The following is a 20,819-nucleotide window of genomic DNA, read 5'->3' on the forward strand; positions in this document are numbered from 1 at the left end:
CGCAGTGAATTCGCAGCTGGGCTTTGGGGGCCGGGTACAGTCAGTCACGAGTGACCAAGGTACCTCCTGGGCCTCGGGAAACAGCGCGGCCCTGGCCCGAAAGCCGTTGGCACGTCGGGGCGCGAGGCTACTCTGCAAGCCGCGCTCCTCTGGCAAGACCTTCCCTGGGCCGCGCCGCGTTGTTGGACTGGTTCGTGTTGCCGTCCGTGTGCGCGGCGGAGCGGCCGCTTTCGGGATATTCTTCCAGGTCGCTCTGCTCCTCTCCTGCGGGGCTGAGGCAGCGGGGAGCCGAGTACTCCGCATCCGACTGGCCCGTGCTGCAGGTTCGGCTGCGCTGCCCCTCGCTGCCGTCATCGCAGAACTGAGTTTCGTCGGTGCTCGTCTCGCTCCCCTGTTTTCTGAGCTGGCTCCTCTCCGCCGTAGCCAGCAGCTCCCCGCTGTCTTCCAGCTCGGAGTCGGAATCAACGGAGCGGTCGCCAGGCTCTGCGAGGCACACGGGGCCCTGCGTTACTCTCTGACCCTGCACAGAGGCTTTGGCAAAAGCTTCGTTCAGGAAACTCTCGGTAGCCAGGACAGGGGAAGGGCCCTGGCTAGTGCCAGGGGTGGCCCCAGAGGCTCTGTCCTGGATTTTGGCAGATTGGGCAATTCTTTTTCTTTTTAAAATGTAAATGAAACTGCCCTGGTATGAACCTCTCCCCTTCGGCTGCATTCACCAAAGGAAACGCAAGAATTAAAGCAGTGGCCTGCGAACTAAGAGGAGGCCTCCGGCAGTCACGCAGCAACTTGGGGCTGTGTTCCTGGATCCGGGAAGCCTCTTTTGTGGCTTTGTGTTTCCAGGAAGAGCGGTGCCCGCGCTGGAAGGGAGCAGCTGGGAGCCCCTCACTCACCTCCGTACGAGTCCGCGCCGTAATCCAGGCCCTCCTTCTCCGCGGGTGCATCCAGGTAGGCAGCGCTGGCGTGGGGGGCTGCAGCCTGGGGGTCTGTGTCCTCCTGGAGGAGAGAGAGGGGATGCAAGGGTGAGGGCTGCTGTTTTTCCCTAATTCCTGCCTACAGGGAGAGGGTGCTGTCAGGTGAACTAAAAAGATCGTCGCTATTTTGAAATGCAAAGGTACAGGCTCCAAAATGGAGTAATGCAAACACCACCCAGCATTCTTGTGGAGAGCTGTTACACAAGTGTTTACGTCCACTTCCTTAGGGGACAAGTCCTCGGAAAGGCCGTGACTTGCTCAAGACTTCAAGCCCAAACAGTCCCTGCCCAGGCTCTGCCCTTGGCCTCGCGCCTCCCCGGGTGTCTCCTACCGCGGTGGAGCTGCCGGCCGCGGTGCCGCGTTTGCCGGAATCCACCAGCAGCGCCGCGTCCTTGTTCTCGAAGATGGTCGAGTAGAAGATGATGAGCGCCTCGATGATGCGGGCTTGGTGGGGATAGTCCACCAGCGAGGACAAGGAGATTGTGGCGTCTGTGGGTCTGGGGCGCATGAGTGTTGGCCCAAAAACGATGCCCAGGTTGCTCGAGGTCATCTTGTTGTCCTGTTCCACTTCCACAATCCTGGAGAGGAGGAAGAGCACCCTATGAGGGTGAGCAGGCTGGGAGAGCCGCGGAGAGGAGGGACGGGGAGCGCGAGAGCTCATCCAGACACGACTAAGTGCTGGACTGGCTGCACAGAAATGCCCTTTCCTGGTGCAGATGCTGCTTTTTCGAGCAGCAGAGAAGTAGCTGTAGCCACTGAGCTGCTTTTCTGCTTCTAAGAAGGGCTGAGCTGTCCCCAATGTCCCCACGGTCTGTGCTTGACCCCCTTCCTCCCATTTTAGGGGAGAAGGGAAGGAGCCGCAGCCCTGGCCATGGGCTGCCCGTTCTCACCTCCTCAGGTGCTGCAGGAGGTACTGGAGCGTGGCCATGTTCTCCCAGGGCAGCTCCTTGAGCAGCTCCTTCAGCTTCATCACCAGCGTCACAACCACCTTGTCGGTGTCAGCCCCCCTGTCCAGCAGCTCGGGGCCCCCCTTGCCGCTCCTGCCCTTGGCCTCGCCGCCCTGCAGACTCTCCTTGGCCAGGCCCACCAGCTCGTTGTACATGCGGAAGGGCATGAGGGGCTCGGGAAGCTGCAGGAAGGAAGACGGGAGAGGAGGTGAATCCAGGAGCCCCCCGCGCCGGAGGCACCACGGAGCTGATGTTTATTCGTCCTCCAGAAGCCAGTAAGTGCATCCTCATTTGTCACAGCCAACAAGGACCTGCGAGGCTGGAGCAAAAAGCAGCATCTGACCAAGCCCTTGGTGCTCTCTGCTGGACACCAGCTCCCAGATAAAGGTCGAGGGGTTTTTTTCCCCTCTATAAAAGCCTTGGTCTGGGGCGGACAAAGCAGCAGTTTTCCAGTAGATTGATTGATAAGTGGTTAGAAATAAAGAGCTAATTGTTTCATGGGAGCAGAAGGCAAGATTAAATCAGCTTAGCTTGCGGCAGAGGTGCCTGAGGTTAGATGGTAAAGTCTGAGTCTAGAGGTTGAATAAAGCACCTGGAGCAGCATTAACCTGCTGGTAGATTTGCATCACCCAGACTGTTTTGAGAATGGCTTGAGCAGATGCTCTTTGGGGTAGGTTGTCCCTCACATGGGAGCAGTGGATTCTCCCTCTTACAGAGTGACTTTAAATGGGATAATCAGAGTGTTTAGCTAGAGACTGGATCATGGTTCAGGACCAGCTCACTCCATTTCCACTCTGCTTTCCTTCTCTGGAGAAGACACAGGGATATCTCAGAATACTCCTTGCCCTCTCTCTGTGCCAGGAACCTATGGAAAAGCCTCCAAACTTGAGCCAGATTCCCAAATTAACGCAGCAGGAAGCCTTTGCGGAGCTACAGCTCTTCTGCCAGGCCTTGCAGAAACGCAGCAAGGGTTAAGTGGTAGGAGTGCAAAAGAGAAGTTCCTTCCTCCCCTTCTGCCTTGTGGTGGCTTCTTTGAGGATGTGGGTCACAATTTACATCACAGGTTTCACATGCAGGAGTTATTACTGAATAAAGAGGCGTTTTGGTACAAAACTGCCTTGAGCACCAAGATAACGACGACAGGCTGGGCACGCCGCACATCAGGCGTTAGAGGGAAAGCGCTGGCCGGGGAGAAGTGAATTCAGCCCCTCTGTACCGTGCGGAGTGACATTCATCACTCCACTTCCCTTTTGCAGGCCCGGTTCTGCAATCGCACCGGGGAGGACTCCTGGGCGTTCATGTTCCTGCGGGCAAGAGCTCTGCCGCTCCAGCAGCGGAGGCACCGTGCAAAGCCCCGTCGCGTGCGACCTGTGCATAGGTTGAACGCATGAAAAACAGCAAGTCCCTCGGAGAGGAGAGAGTTTCCGCTCCCGTGATTCACCCTCTGCTTGGAGGGGCCTCTCACCAAGGGCCACAGCTGCGTAGCAGACTGAGGGGCAGCCCAGAATTGCTCCTGTTGGGGTGTCCCAGCAAAGGCAGGTTTATTTTTGAAGCAGCTCTCCTCTCCCTGCCCTTTGGCAAAAGGTACCACCAGCCCCTTACCTGTCTCAGATAGAGCTTCAGGACATTGCTGATATCATGAGGGGAGGCCTGCGATAACTCCACCAGCTCCTTCCCGTTCTCAAATGCCTGGCAAAGCTTTTCCACGCGGGTCTTTACGCCATTAACTCGATAGATGCCCTGTAAAAGAGAAGGAGATGGAGCTGAAGTGCAGACAGATGTTTGTCTTCAGGTTTGCCCAAGACAGTGAGCTGCTAGTTCCCATCCTCTCATTTTGGAATTGGAAATCCCTCTCAGAAGCAATTCTGGGACAGCTGTTTCAGCTCAGATGTTACCATCATTCCTGTTTTGGAGGCAGGAAAGAGAGCGAGATAAGACAAGTGAGTTTCCAAGGTCAGACTTTGTTAGTATCAGCCTTCCTGACTCCCTACCTCCTAGTAACCTCAGAAATGCTTGTGTTTTTATTCCAGGACAGGAGAAGCAGCTGAGCCCAGCAGAAGGGTAGGGAAGGGAGGATGCTTCACCTTGGTTTTCAGTGCCCGCTTCTCGATCTCGGAGATGCACTTCTTGATGATAAAGGGAATTCCATCCAAGCTGCTCTGAGAAGCCTTTGTGAAGTCTTGCCCAAAAAGCTGCAGCTTCCCTTGAAGTTTCTTGTGCCCGCACTGGATGGCCAAAGTTTCCAGACACTTCTTGTGGCAGGCGAGGTAGCACTGGGAGAAAAAAACAAAAGGAATATGGTTGGAAAAGGCAACCAGAATGTGGATGAGGCATGAGAATGGGGTGGAAGAAATTGGTGCATCGTGAGTTGGTGCAGATCATGGGACATATCCTCCACCCGTTCCACCAAGCTTGCTTCCTCCAGCTTTACCTCCTCGCATTCTGCTCCCTGGAAGTAAACGTAGCTATTGCATTCCCGACATTTGGAAGGGGCACGGAGCTTCCTCAGCCGGTGAGTCTGGGCAGCCTTGGATAAGCCAACGTTTCGGAACGGTCCTGTTGGAACATTCATTTCTGGGGTGATCCCGTTGATACCTGCGAGCAGAACAAGAAGAAATTTGTTCCACGTCTTGAGCAAGGCTTGAGCTCCCGGCTCGCTTCCCGCTTCCGTACGTACTCTGCTCAAAGGAGGCGGCGTTCTCGTCCTTCTCTTCCAGCTCCTCGCTGGAGGACATGGTGCCGTTGGAGGACAATCGCTGGAGCTTGAATTCACCTGACAAGACAAGAACCGCGAGCAAGGGTCATCCCTGGCAAAGGTGTTTTCCTTCCAAGGGGTTTTCATGTGTTCGACTGATTAACACAGCGAATAGTCTTGTGCCTGGCATTGCTGGGGCGACTATTTCTAAAGAAAAGAGAAGTTTTCTCTGGGCTAGCAGGGGCTGTACATCTCCCTGTGATGCTTTACAGCAGGGCAGGTTGCAGTTATTGTAGCTGCGACAGTTCAGTGCTCCCACATCCCAAGATGTGGGATCAAGATTCACACCACAGAGGTTTATTTTAAGGCAGATAAAAAAGAAGCAGCAGCTCCCCCACCACCTGTATTTGAATCCAGGCTGCTGTCCCCCTCGGTGATGGTGGTCGGCCAAGATTTATGAACCTGATGTCCTCTCCCACCTGCAGGAGAAAACACAGGGTCCTTTCACTACTGTTTCCTGGGCTCAGGACGGTGACAGAGCTCATGTGGTTGCAATATTTCAGTAGTGCATCCAGCAAGGGAAAGAATCATAGAATCGTTAAGATTGGAAGGGACTTATAGAGATCATCTAGAAGAGATGGGAAGATGGAGGATGACTTGTTAAGTAACAGCAGTCAGCAAAAAAGAGATATCTAAGCCTGTATCCTCAGAAAATTCAGTTTAGTTTACAAGGCTTCCTCTTCCAACCTGTTCTATAGCTCCAAGTAGCAATACTGGCCCCTGGTTTCCCTCCCAAGGCTCTCCTTGTTTCATTCCAGCCTGGAATGAGTGGGGTTGGGAAGGCAATGGGCAGTGCCCTGCTCCAGGCTCACCTCTCCGGTCAGCTCCGCTCTGCGGCTCCTTGCCCCTGGCCCCTGCGTCGGAGATGTTCCCGTCTTTGGGAAGTCCAGCTCCGTCAGAGCTGGCGTTTGTGGTAAAGTCATTGGCATTGAAGCTGCCTTTCCGAGTCCGAACAAAGGGGGACCTGGTGGGCAGAAAGAAGGAGAAAGAGGAATGTCAAAGGGGATGGAAATCAGAGACATTTGAAAATCTTATTCACAGATGCTGTCTACCTGGCTTGGGGTTTACAGCCCTCTGTTAAATACCAGGTAGCCTGACTCGCCCACCAGCTCCTTCAGTGCCAGCTGGCCCTGCTGCTCTGGAGTGAAGAGCTATTCCTGCAGCAGGAGGATGTTCCCATTCCCACTGCCACGTGCAAGGCAGGAGCCCTGGCTTTCCAGGAGACTTCCCAGCAGGTCCAGACCCCATTTCCTCACCGGAGCCTAGAGGAGCGCAGTGGCCGCCCAGGGCAATGCCAGCAGCAACGGGGAAGATAAACCAGACCCTTCTGTGACCTCCTGCCCTCCCTCCTTTCCTACCAGGCGTTGTGGGACACGTAGGGCTCGAAGTCGTACTGGATGTCGGGCTCGTCGCCCCGCTGCAGCTGCCTCACGTGCGACGCGTACTGCTGCCCCGGGTCGTACAGCTTGCTGCTTTCGCACAGCGTCTGGAAGTAGACGGGCAGCGGAGCCGTCTGCATGTGCATGATCTGGTAGAAGGAGATCGTGGCCTGAAAGCAACAGAAAGGACCAGGCGTGAGCCCTGTGGGGCCACACGGAAACCAGGACCCCAAAGCGGCACTTGGGGGGTGGCTTCGGGCTTGGCTTCCCAGAGCCCAAGGTGGAATGAGCTGCACGTGAGGCCACATGGACCGCGGCAGATGCAGGAGCTGCCAGGCCGGGTGCTGGGAGGCAGCTCCTGCATCTCCTGAGCGCGTGGAATGCCCTCCGGGACACCCGAATCCAGCCCCACGCACCGTTTTGATGATCTGGTCGCTCTGCTTGATCACTTCGTGGATCTGCCGCAGGGCGTTCACCTTGGTGTCCTCCAGCTCCTGCTTCTGGGTGTTGGCATCCGCGATGCAGGTGCGATACGTGGCCATCGCCTCATCTGCCTGGGAGAGGAGGCGAACAGGACATGGAAACAGTGCGGAGGCAAGGAGAAAGCTCAGGCAGCACCCAGGGCTCTCCCGTTCCTACCTTGTTCTTGGCTTCCTCTTCCAGTCGCCTCTTCTTGTCCAGGGTTTTGGTGGTGATGCCGCTCGTGGGGTTCTGCTGCTCTTCCTCTGCTTTCACCGCCATGTACTTGGCCTTGTCGTGCTCCTCGCAGCGCTGCATGTAGATCTGCTTGGCCTTGCGCAGGTTGCTCTCTGCATCTTGCTGCCAACGAAAGCGGCGGCCCAAGGTGAGGATGGACCCTTGCAAGGGGATCAGCCTCTCCCACGTGCTGCCCCGAGGGATTCGCGGACCTGGCACAGGCTGAGCGTGAACAGGCTCCGCGTGTGGAAGGGGGTGCAAGGAGCTGTCTCTGTAATGTGGCTGTGTGTGGCTCAGGACAGCAGGTTTAGGTCTTTGGCAAGGACTCTTCCAGCTTCACCATTGCAGAAATAGTTAATACGGGAAGAGCTCTGGAGCTTTTATAGGGGACCCAGCGTGGGGTCCGGATGGGCAGAGCTCCCTTCCGTGAGCGAGCTGCTCTCACCCCAATGCAGGCAGAGGGGCTGCACGGCCGCATCCCCGCCAGCCTCCACGCTGCAGCAAGGCCAGGAGGCCCTGGAAGAGGCTCTCGAGCTCCAGGCAACCAACACTTCTTTTGGAAGGGTGATAAACCAACATTATCCATGACAAATGTACAGTACAAATCCTCAGTGCAAGAGGGCTGTGGAGCTGCTGGAGAGAGTCCAGCGCAGGGCTACGAGGATGATGAGGGGCCTGGAACATCTGCCCTATGAGGAGAGGCTGAGGGAGCTGGGCCTGTTCAGCCTGGAGAAGAGAAGGCTGAGAGGGGACCTGAGCAGTGTCTAGAAGTACCTCAAGGGAGGCAGTGAGGAGGATGGTGCTGGTCTCTTTTCAGTGGTGGCCACTGACAGAGCTAGAGGTAATGGCCACAAACCGAAGCACCAAAAGTTCCACAGGAACTTAAGGAAAATTTCTTGACAGTGAGGGTGCCAGAGCACTGGAACAGGCTGCCCAGAGAGGTTGTGGAGTCTCCTTCTCTGGAGATCTTCAAACCCGCTTGGACGCAGCCCTGTGCCACGTGCTCTGGGTGACCCTGCGTGTGCAGGGGGTTGGACTGGATGAGCTCTAGAGGTCCCTGCCGACCTTCAGCATTCTGTGATTCATTCTATGATTCTATGAAAAGTGGCAGGGATACTCCAGGCTGGGGTTTGGGAGCACAAACCCAGTCCATGCTATGTCTCTGCTACGTACCAGCTTCCTCTGTGCCCGGTGCCACTGCTCCTTGATCTCCTTCCTTCGCTTTTCGTGCTCCAGGCGTCTCACTGCTAGCGGCTGAAATGGGAGGGAGAGGGAAACAACACGGGGGGCTGAGCTAAGTGCTTGCTGCTCTGCCCTTTCCAAGAATTTTTGCACGGAAAAGCTTCCTGGGGTGGTTGTTATCATTCCAGATAGCACAACCGGGCTCCCTTACAGGGAGGGTTTGCGTCATGGACAAAAAAACTGCAGCCTGGAAAGTGCCAAATTCAGTTTCCCCTCAGATTGATCCAAGCAAGAGCCGCGCTCTGCAACAACAGGGCACTGATTCCTTCCCCTGGCACGTGGCTCTGGTGAGCAGCCGTCTTGCAGATCAGAAAAACTGCGTCTGTGCTCAGGGGGAAACATCCAGACACAGAGAGGCCCTGGATGAGGTAGAAACAGTGACTCGATCCTGCTGAACCTCGGGAGATTCTCCCAGGTGCTTTATCCAGCCCCCTGAAAGAGCAGCTGGTTCCTAGAGGAGCTGCCTGTGGAACCAGAGCATTGGGAGACCCCCAGCCCTCCTCGCCAACCGGCCTTTGGGAAGGAGTCGCTTCCAGAAGGGCTTTCCTGGGGAAGCGGCGCTTCCTGCTTCCCAGGGACACCGACCTCGGGCTGTTTCCCCTGCATGGAGCCCTCATCCAGGATGGCTCCGCGCCCGGGCGCTCTCCCACCTGCAGGAAGGTTTGCTGCTGCAGAGTGTTGGCCGCTTGCAGGACCGACGTCCCGTACTCCATGTCCTGCTCCAGGGCTAGCAAGTAGATGGACAGGAAGGGCATGCTGGTCTGAGAAGGAGAAAATGCTTCAGCTTAACCCTGTGTTGGGAAACGCTGCGTCTGTAGTGCCTGGGGCTACAGGTGGGCAGCGCTTGAAGTACCAGCCCTGTTTTGGTCCCGGAGTTGGTGGAACCAGGTATCTGGATGCTGTAGTGGTGAGGGGACACAATTCCCCAAAGCTAATGGAAGTATTAACTACTGATGGAGGTTTGTGGGGAGGCTCAGCACTGCCCTTTGCTTTGATTCCTTTGGTTTGAACACAATTTTACCAAGCAAAGCGCTTTGGAAAACCACATGAGCCGTTTCTTGGGCTCTTTTTGCCAGGCAAAAAAGAAGAAAAAAAGAAATCCCTTCCAAGGCTCCCGGCTCCTGGTGGTGCAGGAACAGCTGCAGACACTGTGGCTTCAGGCTGTGGACTCACCTCCTGGGTGATGGTTTGCTTGCAGCTGTTTGCCATCTTCTGAAGCCCTTTGGCAAACTCCATTTCTGGAAGAGTAAGATCGGAAGATTGATAAAGACATGAGAAACACAAGAATTTCCTTTCTGATTAGGTTCATTTGTGAAAACAAATCCAGAACTTAAGGACTGCGTGTTTAAATTCTTGCAGTGGCTTGCAGCTCTCTCCTCCCCCACCTAGGTCCTTGCATGTCAATGGATGTAGTTCATCTACAGACATGACAACATAGGTAGATCTCATTTTTGGATGGAAAGAAAGTGGAATAGGGTGACTTGTCCCAGATTATATACACCATGTGAGTAATCCTGGTAGAAACTATACACACCGACTTCCCACCCCATGCTCAGTGCAGGAGGCAGTCAGGAGCTGTTTCAAACCCATTTCCAGATCAAGACCCCCAAACTTGGTCTCTGACAGCTCCATGCCTGTCGATCTGCTCGGATGTTGTCACAAGGAGCTTGGCCCTGCTGTGGAGAAGACCCCAGGCTCCACCGTCCCCATCTCACCCAGCGTGGTCCTTTTCTCCAAGTAGCCGATGAGGTCCTTCATGTATTTGGAGATGTTTTTGGCATACTGGAGGGCAGCGTCTACTCCGCCCTCGCACCGCTGCAGTGTGACATCCACCTCCTCCGCGGGCGGGCGGGCTGGCACGTGGGGACACAGAGGAAGGTGGGGACGGAGAAAGAGGAGATGGATTGAGCTGCTGTCACCACTGCTGTCCCCCGACCCGCTCCCTCCCAGCGCCTCCTCAGGGCTGCCACAATCCCTGAAACGCTCAGGAAAACTGGAGCGGAAGGGTCCCTTGCCCTGCGGCTTTCCTGTCCCTGACCTCTCCGCTCGCTCCTGCCCCGGGTTTCCTGCGGACGGTGCCAGCTCTTCCCTGCTCACCCGGGCGATCTGCACTGCTACCTGGTGTCCTGCGGCCACCCGCGCTGGTGGCAGCGGCTCCTGCGCTGCCTTCGTTCACCTGCATCTCTGCCTCTGCCGGAACCGCTCAGCCCAGGAAATGGTTTGCCCAGACAAGCCGAGGTGGCAACACCCAGGGTGCTTCAAAGCCCTTCTCACCTCTCTCTTGAGGCGTTTTTCAAAGCCCTTCTCACCTCTCTTTTGAGGCCTTTTACATCACTATTATCCACATTGCAGCAAGGCAGGTTTGGTGCTGTGTTAGGGCCCCCGTGTAGCCGGCTCGGGGCTCCCTGTGCGAGCAGGGTGCTCTGCTTGCCCACATCGGTGGGTGCTGCCATTGGGACAGGGCACTGCTGGAGGAAGGGCCCTGCCAAGGCAATGGTCCCTCTCGCCCTGGTAAGTGCCCGGTGGCACCGAACAGCCACCACGGCGCTGACGTCTGGAGCACCGCGTGGCTCTGAGCCACAACAAGGGCATTAGGTGCCCCGGGGCAATGGGGCTGGGTTGGTGCCTCCATTGCAGGGCCGCAGCGGCCGTGAGGAAGATGTCACCCAGGTCCCCTGGCATCCCCAGGCCTGAGGCCACATTCCTGCATCCAGAGGGGCTCTCTGCTCACCTGTGTCGTAGCTTTGCATGCCGGGGGGCAGGCCATCTCCTCCAGGCCCGGGGATCCCTCCGTAGAGACTCTCCATAGACTTGGGGAATTGGGAAAGAAAAGGAGCAAATCAGACAAAGATAACACAGAGTAATGGTGGGGCAGCCTGGCAGATGGAGCGGGGAGCTGAATCCCTGAGTTGCTGGAGTGTTTGGGCTGTTGCTTGAAGTCTGCTAAGCATGGGAAGGTCCTACAGGAAGCCCAGGAGATACTGGGGACCCTCTGCAGAAATGCCTTGCTCTGGGCACACAGATAGGGGCAGGAATAAGGAGGGAAATCAAGTCCTGTTCGCAGTCTCTGCTGGCAGAGCTGCTCCATCCCTTTCCACCTTGCCTGTCCCTCTGCTTCTAGCTGCCAGGTGCCTTTTCCCCGTCCTTGCGGGTGGCAGCGAGGACAGGAGGCGGTTCTGTGGGGCCTGGGTGTGAGCTGGGGTCCGCACTGGGCTCTGCTCCTGCCCCAGCGCGAGCGCCTGAACTTGCCATGGGGCTGGGGCCACCCACCTGGTTCTGGTCGCTGGGCGGGATGGAGAGGATGGTGCTGCTGTCCACCTCCCCCATGAGGAACTCGGACACGCTGCGACAAGGAGAACACACGTGAGTAAAAGAGGGGACGAGAGTGGCAGAACGGGGGGGCTCCGGGTGGCTCCCAGCGTGGGCCCTTGGGACAGGACCTGAACCAGGACCAGGGTGGCGGGAGCTGCAGTGCTGGGTTTGGGCGCCACAGGGGCCCTGCAGCTGCAGCAGGAGAGGTGCTGGTGGCCCCATGGAAAGGAGGTGGGATCTGTGAGCCCGAGAGGGCTTTGGGGTCTGTCTGGAACCATGGGCCAGGAGCTGCTGGTGCAGGAGGCCTGAGGAGCTGGTGACTGGGACCGGTGCATGAGCCCATGCTGCAAATCTGCCCTCAGTGTGGTCACCGGCAGCCCCCAAAGCAACCCTCATGTTGGGGCTGGCACTGGTTAGACGATGGGAAGGGATGGAGGGGTGTTCGCACCGGGAGAGGGTGGTAGGGACCATGGGGGGACTTTCTTTGGGGACAGATGACCAAAAATCCCGTACGTGCTGCTGAAGGACACTGCGATGGTCTCCACGGCCTTCTCGAACTCCCGCTTGTCCGCTTCATTGTTGGATTCATAGTGGAAACCTGGAAAAGGAAGAAATGCAAATCCCCGGCATCACAGAGGCCTGTCCTGTTGAAGCCAGGAGAAGGGACCGCCGGTGCCTGCCCATCTCAGGCTGGTGGTGGCCAAGAGCCCTCCATCCTCCTGAGGAAAGCGATTTCACCCAGACTTGGAGGTTATTTCTATGATCTTGATCTAGTCAAAATGCCCCCATTTCCTTGCCGTTTGCTTGTCCTGACCCTCAGGGTTGATTCTCTCTTTGCGTTACTTGGCTCTTATTCCTGTTTCAGCTGATCGCGAGCCGGGGGCATCCCCTTGGGCCAGGCCAGAGCGCGGGCATCGGGCCGGAGGCTCCGGCAAGGGGCTTGTCACCGCGGTGGCAGCGGGGCCCGGGGCCATTCCCCAGACAGGAGCTCGCAGCAGACCCCCCTGCGCCCGGATCAGCCCCTTGCCAGCCTGGCTGGCCCAGGACGCTCCCCGCCGCGGCGCTGGGCTCCTTGCAGCCGCCACGAGGCTTCCTGTGGCTGCGGTTAGCGCGCGGTGTCCAGGAAGCGAGGCAGTGACGCAGAGGGCTGCGCTCGCGGGCCGTTAGTCGGCCCTGCTTCCCAGGGCTGCTGGATCCGCTCCCGGAGGCTCTGCCCCGCATTGCACATGGACCCCGGATGGCACATGGACCCCGGATTGTGCATGGACCCCGGATTGTGCATGGACCCCGATTGCGCATGCCCTGGATTGCACCTGCCCTGGATTGTGGCCCCGCATAGGAATCCCACTCGTACAAGCACAAGGTGCTGCCGGGGGCTTTGGGATCTGGCCCCACTGCGTGAGCAGCTTTCCTGCACTGGGAAAGCCCTAACGGGGCTCAGGGCTCTGTCACTCCTGGCACATTACAGGCCTTAACACTAAAATATAAAGCAGCAAGTCCTGGGCTGGGGGGTAAGTTTGGAGCATCAGAGCCCAGCTCAGGATGGAGCCTCCGGAGCGCCCGGTACCGCCACCTCGCCTCACCCTTGACTTTGGAGATGAGGGTCCCGGCGGCCGTGAGGATCTCCAGGGTGTTGAGCAGCGGGTACTTGTTGATGACCTGGCGCAGGACGCGCAGCGTTTCCCCCAGGCACTCGTGGGCCTGCGGCCGCTGCGACTCCTTGGGATCTGCAAGGGAAGAAGGGAATGGAGCGGGGACACGGATGCGCCTGGGGGACATTCACACCCTAGGAGGTGGCACTGCCTGCCTGACCGGGCAACATCCCCAGCTGCCATCCTGGGTCGGGAAGGAGTTTCCTCTGCTTCCTATCCCATTTCCTGGTCCCTTATGGAGTGGGGAATGGGGAGAGCAGGGATCAGAGCCACAGTCTGTCTGGCACTGCTCTCCCAGCCGCTCGGCCTGGAGCAGCGTGGGTCTGAAGGGGATGGCGCTGGGCGCATCCCACTCCAATTTGGAGCGGTTTTCCTCCCTGCCGGCGATCCCATGTTTTCCAGGGAACGCTGAGGCGTCACCTGCCAGCCCGACCCATCCCGCCCAGGGCTGGCACCGCGTTTCCACCACGGCGGGGGATGCGTCAACGCGTTTGCGAGGCCGGCGCTGAAAACAGGGCGTCACGTGAGGTCCCTGCGCCCCGGCCGGAGGGGAGCCCCCGCAGCCTCCGCCTGCCCCGAGCCGGAGCCCCGAGCCGGGCCGTGCTCCCGCGGCCCCCAGCCCCATCCCACGGGGAGCCGGGGCCGTGCCCGGGGCCCTGCCAGCAGCTGGCACCGCCGCGCTGTAAACAGGAAAGCGGGCGGATGAAAATAGCTCGCGGCAGGAAGCGGCGTTATCCTGGCCCTGAGCTCCCGGCAGCCACCCACCACCCTCCCACCCTGCGCGGCACCGCAGCCCCCAGGGACCTGCCGGGATACGGGGCTCCCAAGGGACCCGCGGGGACGTTGGGTGCCCAAGGGACCCGCCAGGATGTGGGGCTCCCCCATCCCTCCCTGCCGGGCTCGGACCCTGCTGTGCTCGGGGTCTGTCTGGGGTCCCCAGCACCCGGGCGGGAGGGTGGAGGGGACGCAGAGCGGTGTCACCCGGGTCCCCCCGCGGTGACACCCACCGTCGCGCAGCACCACGTCGCGCAGGTTCTCCAGGGCGTCCGCGAAGCGGGCCACGTCCGTCAGCAGCTGGGAGATGTCCTCCACGTCGATGAAGAGGCCCTCGCCGCCCTCCATGGGGCTGTAGGACGTGGGGGTCTTGTGGCCCTTGGGCAGGGCGCGGGGCGCCGCGGCGGTGAGGGGGAAGCCGGCGGCGCTGGCATGGCGGCTCAGGCTGGTGGGGCGCTTGAGGGTGCCCACGGCGCTGGGGCTGCTGCTGAGCTTGGCGCTGCCGGCGGGCAGCTCTGCCAGGGTGGAGCTGGGAGCTTCCAGGCAGTCCTTCCGCGACAGCTCCTGCGGGTCGGAGCCGAGGGAGGGCTGGCGCGAGCCCGGCTCGTGGCCCCGGGTGTCCCCTCGCCCTCGTGGTGGGACCTTGGGTTCCTCAGTCCCAGCATTGATGGTGCTGGGCTCCAGGGATGTGCCCTGGGGTGGGTTTGGGGCCGGGGGAAATGGTGCCAGGAGCAGCAGGGCAGTCTTGGAGAAGGGAGGCAGCGGGTTGGGGGCCTGGGCAGATGGTGCCACCGAGGGGTCCGGTGTCACCGCGGGGCCCAAGGGGCTCCCTGCAGACAAAGCCCTCCCCAGCATGGGGTTCACAACAGGCAGTGGCTCTGAAACCACAGGCCCCCGGGCGCCCTGTGCCCCCAGCAGCCCCTCTGGATCCGCGTTCGCTCTTTGGAGCCGGGCACGCGGCAGCCTGGTCACCGCTGCGGTCCCCCCTCCTGTCCATGCCCAGGGCCTGGTCCCTGCGCCCCTTCCTCCTTTCCAGCCTGCGCCATCCTGGCAGTGGCACCTCCCTGCCCTGCGGCCACCTCTGCCGGGGCTGAGATGGAGACAGCTGCTTTGTGGATGGAGGGAACCTCTGAATCCCAAGGGGAAAAGAGCCTGGATGGAGAGGCTGGGGCAGGAACGGACTGGGACCAGGGCGAGGGCAGCCCCGGGAGGCAGCCAGGCCCCGCTGCCTTCCGGGTGCCTGACATGGGAGCTGGGCGCCCGCCGGGGCCGGGAGGGGGATCCCGCGGCCCCTTCCCTGCTCCCACAGCTCCGAGCATCTCCAGGGTGTGACACGAGTATGTTGGGCCTCAGCAGCCCCGCCTGGGCGCCCCCAAAGCCACCCTGGGGCTGCCTATGCCCAGCTGCGGCCAGGCCCAACCCCACAGCATCGGGGACCCACGAAACCCCGCCGCAGGCGCCCACGTACCGTGAGCCGCACGCGGGGCGCGTGGGGCAGCGAGTCCAGGGAGGGCCGGGCCGCGGCACCCTTGTCCCCGTGTCGCCCCACTGCCTGGGGGCTGTAGCTGTTCTTGCCCGCCGGCCGCCGGCCGAGCATCGCCCCATGGGCCGCGGCCGCGGGGACGGGAGCCCCGGCCGGGCGGCTGCGCCGGTGCCACCAGGAGCGGGGCCGCGCGGCCGGGGCGGGCGCTGGGTGCGCGCGCAGGGCCCATGGGGCGCGCGGCACCCCCGGGTGCTTCCTCTTGCTCCTCCAGCGCCGCCGCGGCCGCAAGGGGACAAGGAAGGGGCTGAGCCCCACGGGCCTCCACTCCGCATCCGTGGGGAGGGCTCGGAGTCCTGCTGCCCTCTCCAGACCCATGGCCCCGCTGCCCCCAGCCAGCCCTTCAGTTTTGCCTGGGGCTAAACCCTGCTCATGTCCTGGGGAGCAGAGGGTTTCCTGGGCCCCCTCTTCCTCCTCCTCACTGTCCTCCCACCATCCCTCTCCCTCTTCCTGCTTGCGGATCTTCCACGGTGGCCCCTGTTGCTCCCCTGCCCCGCTGCCGGGTCACTCACCGGCAGGGTCTGCGGCACCGGGCTCCCTGCCCGGCTCTTCTTAGATATCGAGGGTGTTTTCATCAGCTCGCGCTTCTTGCGGGAGAACATCGCTGGCAGCGGGCGGCGCACGCCAGCCCCAGCCCGGCGCCCCGCGGGTGCTTGGCTGCTGGCTGCTCTCCCACCCCGCTGACAACATTAGCTGGGGCAAACTGTCAGCCCAAAGCATGTGACGCCGCCTTATTTCCTCATTGGGTTTTGCAGGCGAACCCGAAACAGGAAAAGCCAAACATGCACCAGGGCGTGAGGCAGGGGGGAAGGGGCCGCTCCGGGGCCGTGGGAGGCAGCCAGCCCAGTGGTTTGGGGATGGGGGCCCCCAGGATCTCTCTCATGTGTGTGGTTGCATCCATCCATGTGCATCTGCAGCTTGTGCCAGGATCCCCAAGCCATGTAGGGAACAAAATCCCCACGTGGGAGGGACAGTCGTGGGACCTGGGGGGCTCCCAGGGCCCATTGTGGGGTGGTTCAAGAGCTGAACCTAGTCCTTTTCCAGGGAGAGCTCCCTCCGGCAGGACAGGTCGGGGCTGGGGGCTGCTGCGGGGATGTCCAGTGCCAGACCTGGACTGATGCTGTCTCGTCTGTGCCATCTACTGGCCACGGGGCCGGAAAATCCCCACGTGCTGGCAGCAGAGCCTGGGCTTCCCCGGCCAGAGCAGACGCCAGCGCTGCTCCCAGCTCCCCACGTTGCTGCGGTTGCAGCATCATCCCCTTCCCCACTGCCAGGCCGTGTGGCAGGACCCTGCTGGCTGCACTGGATGGGCCACTGGAGCCTGGCACCAATGGGCCAGGCTCCCGGTGCAGCACAGGGCTCCCGGTGCCTTTAATCCACTGCGGCGGTAAGCGGCAGCCACGGTCCAAGCACAGCATGCGGTACGCACATGTGTGCAAGCACGTCCACACGCGTGTAGGGGTACATGCAGAACTGCAGACGTGTAAGTGGACATCACACACACACGTGTCTGTGCGCGTCAAGCGTGCGGAGCGGTGTGCGTGCATGCACATTTCTGTGCACGTGTGTAACGACCCGCGGGGACCTGTGCGCACACCAGCGCCTGTGCATGTGCACACATGAGCGGGGTGTGCACACGCGGGTGCGCCTGAGGCCGGGCGTACACACGTGTGCGTGCAGGTGCGTGCAGGTGTGGCCATGCCCACGAGTGGGCCCACGCAGACGGGGCTGCCGCCTGTGCCGGACCCCGGGACCTCCCCTCCGCTCCCGCTCTTCGGAATCCCGGTACCGGGGCGCGCCGCCCCCACCCCACCGCCCACTCCATCCCCTCCGCGATCCGGCCGCTCCTGCCCTTTTTTGGGCATTTCGGCTTGGCCAATGAACGCTCCGGGGCGTGGCCGGTCCCGCCCCACCCGGTGCCGCCCGCCCGCCCCGGTCCCGCTCCGGTGCCGCTGCGTCCTGTCCCGTCCCGTCCCGTCGCACCATGAGCAGCTCCCAGTTCAACAAGGGCCCGTCCTACGGCCTCTCCGCCGAGGTCAAGAACCGGGTGAGCCGCGGGGGTCCGGGGCGGTCCCGGGAGGGTCGGGGCGTCGGAGAGTCCCGGGACGCTCAGACGCGGAGAGCTGGGGCTTGCCGGTGCTCCGGAGGGACCCGGCGTCGCTGCGGCAGGAGCTGCGTGTGCCCCGCGGGCGTTCGCTGTGCCCAGGTCCCGGACAGGCGGAATTACGGACCGCCGGTCGCTCCGGGGAGCAGCGGCCCCTCCTGCCTCCTCGCCCCTCGGGGAGGCGCCCGGAGCTCGGCCGGGGCCGGTTCCGCGGCCGCGCTCGGTGCAGGGCAGCCCGTCGAGGGGAAGCCGAGGCACGGGCAGAGCTGCCCTCGGGTCAGTTCAGCGCTTCCCATCGGTGTCTGGACAAACGGACGAGCGTGACGCGCCCGGGTCACCCGCTGGCGCCGGAGCGGAGCGTCCCCGGCCGCGCACCCGGTGCGGAGGGCGCGGGCGGCGCCGGCTCCGCGGGCAGCTCCGTGCGGGGCAGGGGCCGGTGGGGCCGGGGTCCGCACCCCGCAGCTCCCGCGGGGCCGGCGGGTCCGGCCCCCTCTCCTCGTCCCGCGCGGGCAGCTGGTCTCCATTTGGGAGGAGGCGCCCGCATTCCTGGCATAGCCGCGGTGACCGAGGAATCTGCCGGGCGGCGGGGCCGGCCCGCGGGGGGAAGCGGCCGCCGCGGTCCCGGCCGGGCACCCTCCTCGCACCGGGGTCCGACCGTCCCCTCTGGGGGCACCGGTCCGTTTCCCCACCCCAGCATGGGGAGCGCAGGGCTGCCGGCGGGAGCCGCTTCCTCGCCCGGCCCGGGCGGGTGGTTCCTCCTCTTCCTCTCTGAGAGCTGCACAAGTTTTGGGACTGCTGCGCGCACGGTGCGGGCCCTCGTGCCGGATGTGGCTGTGCCGGTGCTGGGGCCTGATGCCACGGTGTGCCCGTCCCTTCCTGCCAAGGGCTCACTCAGCGCCTCGCACCCGACTGCTGGGCTGCGCCAGGCTCCCTCCTGCCCGTGCTGCTCTCCCTGCTGGGGAGCACTGCTCGGTGCCAGGAAGCTGCAGCTGAGCAAGGGCTGCTTGGGTGCTCAAGCAGCCTCACGCGGGGAGGCCGAGACACCTGACAGTCTAGGGTGGGCTCCGGGCATGCGATGCTGGAGGCTGCAGGAGGAGCAGGCACCTGAGCACCCCCTCTCCGTCTGTCCCCAGCTCGCCCAGAAGTACGACCCACAGAAGGAGGCCGAGCTGAGGACATGGATCGAGAACGTCACTGGGCAGCGCATCGGGCCCGACTTCCAGAAGGGGCTGAAGGACGGGGTCATCCTCTGCGAGTGAGTCCCTGCCCAGGCCACGCCACGCTCAGCCCGGCTGCTCATGGCACTGGGCCCCTCGGGGAGGCCACGGCACCGCTGCGGGAGCGGGGGGTTTCAGACAGGACGCTCTTGGCGGGGGTGCCCTCCGAAGCCCCGCTCGCTGCAGCCCCGCTTGCTCCTCTCCCCCAGGCTCATGAACAAGCTGCAGCCCAACTCGGTGAGGAAGATCAACCGCTCGGCCCAGAATTGGCACCAGGTAGGTGCAGGCAGCGCCCTGGGCTGGGCCGCCCACCACAAGCCCCCTCTCTGTGGCCACCCATGCCTGACCCTTTGCCCTTCCCCGGCAGCTCGAGAATCTCTCCAACTTCATCAAGGCCATGACCAGCTATGGCATGAACCCCGTTGACCTCTTTGAAGCCAACGACCTCTTTGAGAGCGGGAACATGACGCAGGTGCAGGTGTCGCTGCTGGCACTGGCGGGCATGGTGAGTGCCAGGGCACATGAGTGCCCTGACCTGCTGCTTGGGCGGACGTGGAGGTCCCCTTGGGCACGTCTGGAGGACCCAGGGTCACCTCCTGCATCACCTCTCTGCCGCAGGCCAAGACCAAGGGCATCCAGAGCGGTGTGGACATTGGCGTCAAGTACTCGGAGAAGCAGCAGAGGAACTTTGACGAGGCCAAGATGAAGGCTGGGCAGTGCGTGATCGGGCTGCAGGTGGGCTGCCCGGTGCTCTGCGGCGCTGGGGGTGGCCGGGCTGATGGACTGCCCTGTTTTACTACATGAAGCATCCGCTTCGTGTAGTAAAGAGGCTTGGGATACCCTGGGGCTTCCCCTGAATGTCCCTGCGCGCTAGGACCATCTTGGCTCCGTGTTCAACTCCCTGGAAAGCTGAGCATGGGAGAGGGAAGATGTTGGAGGAGGAGCTGGTGCTGGGTCGTGGGGTGGGCTGGTCTCTATGGTGGGCATTGGGATCCCACCAGTCCTCTCTGCTCCAGATGGGCACCAACAAATGTGCCAGCCAGTCGGGCATGACAGCCTATGGCACCAGGAGGCACCTCTATGACCCCAAGAACCAGATCCTGCCACCTATGGACCATTCCACCATCAGTCTCCAGATGGGCACCAATAAGTGTGCCAGCCAGGTGAGCCCAGGGCTGGGACTGGCCGTGGCTGGGCGGCCATGGGGACACTTCTGAGCTCTGCCCCATCTTGTCCTTCCAGGTGGGCATGACAGCTCCAGGCACCAGGAGACACATTTACGACGCCAAGATGGGCCTGGAGAAGTGCGACAACTCCTCCATGTCCCTGCAGATGGGCTCTAACCAGGGGGCCAACCAAAGCGGCCAGGTTTTTGGCTTGGGCCGCCAGATCTATGATCCCAAGTACTGCCCCCAGGGCAACCAGGACGACGTGGCCAACGCTGCCTGCGAGCAGAGCATGGACCCACCTGGGTACCACTACTACTGCGAGGAGGAGAGCTACTGAGCGGGCTGCCGTGGTGCACGGCCCGGCCCTGCCAGCTCGTGTACAGCCCCACTGCCAGCAGCATTCCTGTGTCTCGCCTTTCATCTTTCCCTCTTTTTATAACTCTTTTTTTTTTAAGGAATCTATTTTTCTGAGCAGAAAGATGAAGACCCTATTTCTAAAGACGAGGGCAGCCGCTCTGCAAAGCCCCTGGGCACCGTGGCCCCCGTCTGCCCGGGGCTGCGGCTGGAAGGAGGCAGCTGCCCCAGGGCTGTGCATTGGACGGTGTCTTTTCTTGAGCAGCCAAGAAGACGCGGTTCAAAGTGGAAGCGTCCTCGGAGCAGCGCCCACAGCCCTGGGGGGTGGCCGTGCCACGGTCCTGGGCATGCGGGGGTGGCAGTGGGCTGTGTGGCTGCGGGTAAAGTACAAAGCGCTGCCTTCACCCTGTGTGCAGCGGGGCTCATCCAGGACTGCGCCCTGGGGACGTCCCGCACAGGGCAAGGGTCCCTTGGACAGGAGAAGCCGGGTGGTGGGAGCTCTGGAACCCACGTCGAGTCTCCTGCTCCTCGCAGGGCCCTGCTTCCCTGCATGGCCGTGGTGTCTTCAATGCCACCGGGGCAGCTGATCTGTCGTTCTCTGGAAAGAAAGCAAAGCTGGAAACGTTTTTTTCTTAGGGACCAAGTTGCTGATGCTTCCCTCTCCTCGGAGAGCAGGTACCAGCTCAGCCTCCTCCTGCCTGCGCGCCCAG

At 61.5% G+C, this 20,819-nt stretch overlaps 2 protein-coding genes across 2 annotated transcripts; one reads left to right on the top strand and one right to left on the bottom strand.

The window, feature by feature from the left end:
• Positions 1 to 127: 127 nt before the first annotated feature.
• Positions 128 to 15,868, bottom strand: ARHGAP45 (Rho GTPase activating protein 45). The gene is made up of 23 exons (XM_088526714.1): positions 15,778 to 15,868; positions 13,959 to 14,289; positions 12,883 to 13,026; positions 11,813 to 11,897; positions 11,258 to 11,330; positions 10,719 to 10,797; positions 9,703 to 9,840; positions 9,161 to 9,225; positions 8,638 to 8,748; positions 7,919 to 7,999; positions 6,689 to 6,868; positions 6,466 to 6,603; positions 6,029 to 6,219; positions 5,483 to 5,634; positions 5,012 to 5,089; positions 4,593 to 4,688; positions 4,347 to 4,510; positions 4,000 to 4,188; positions 3,518 to 3,655; positions 1,859 to 2,097; positions 1,345 to 1,546; positions 888 to 990; positions 128 to 483 (listed from the first exon to the last, which is right to left on the bottom strand). The coding sequence occupies exons 1-23, from the start codon at positions 15,865 to 15,867 to the stop codon at positions 128 to 130; spliced, it is 3,423 nt and encodes a 1,140-aa protein (XP_088382840.1). The 5' UTR covers position 15,868.
• A 1,323-nt stretch (positions 15,869 to 17,191) lies between these two features.
• Positions 17,192 to 20,114, top strand: CNN2 (calponin 2). Its single transcript, XM_088526737.1, has 7 exons — positions 17,192 to 17,312; positions 18,503 to 18,624; positions 18,796 to 18,862; positions 18,954 to 19,091; positions 19,205 to 19,321; positions 19,603 to 19,749; positions 19,829 to 20,114. Exons 1-7 carry the CDS (start codon positions 17,250 to 17,252, stop codon positions 20,090 to 20,092), a joined length of 918 nt encoding a protein of 305 aa, XP_088382863.1. The 5' UTR covers positions 17,192 to 17,249; the 3' UTR covers positions 20,093 to 20,114.
• The last annotated feature ends 705 nt before the right edge of the window (positions 20,115 to 20,819 follow it).

This window comes from Tinamus guttatus, unplaced genomic scaffold (genome assembly GCF_059628265.1).
Source record: "Tinamus guttatus ecotype Peru unplaced genomic scaffold, ASM5962826v1 Tinamus_guttatus_pri_ptg000254l, whole genome shotgun sequence".
NCBI lineage: Eukaryota > Metazoa > Chordata > Aves > Tinamiformes > Tinamidae > Tinamus > Tinamus guttatus.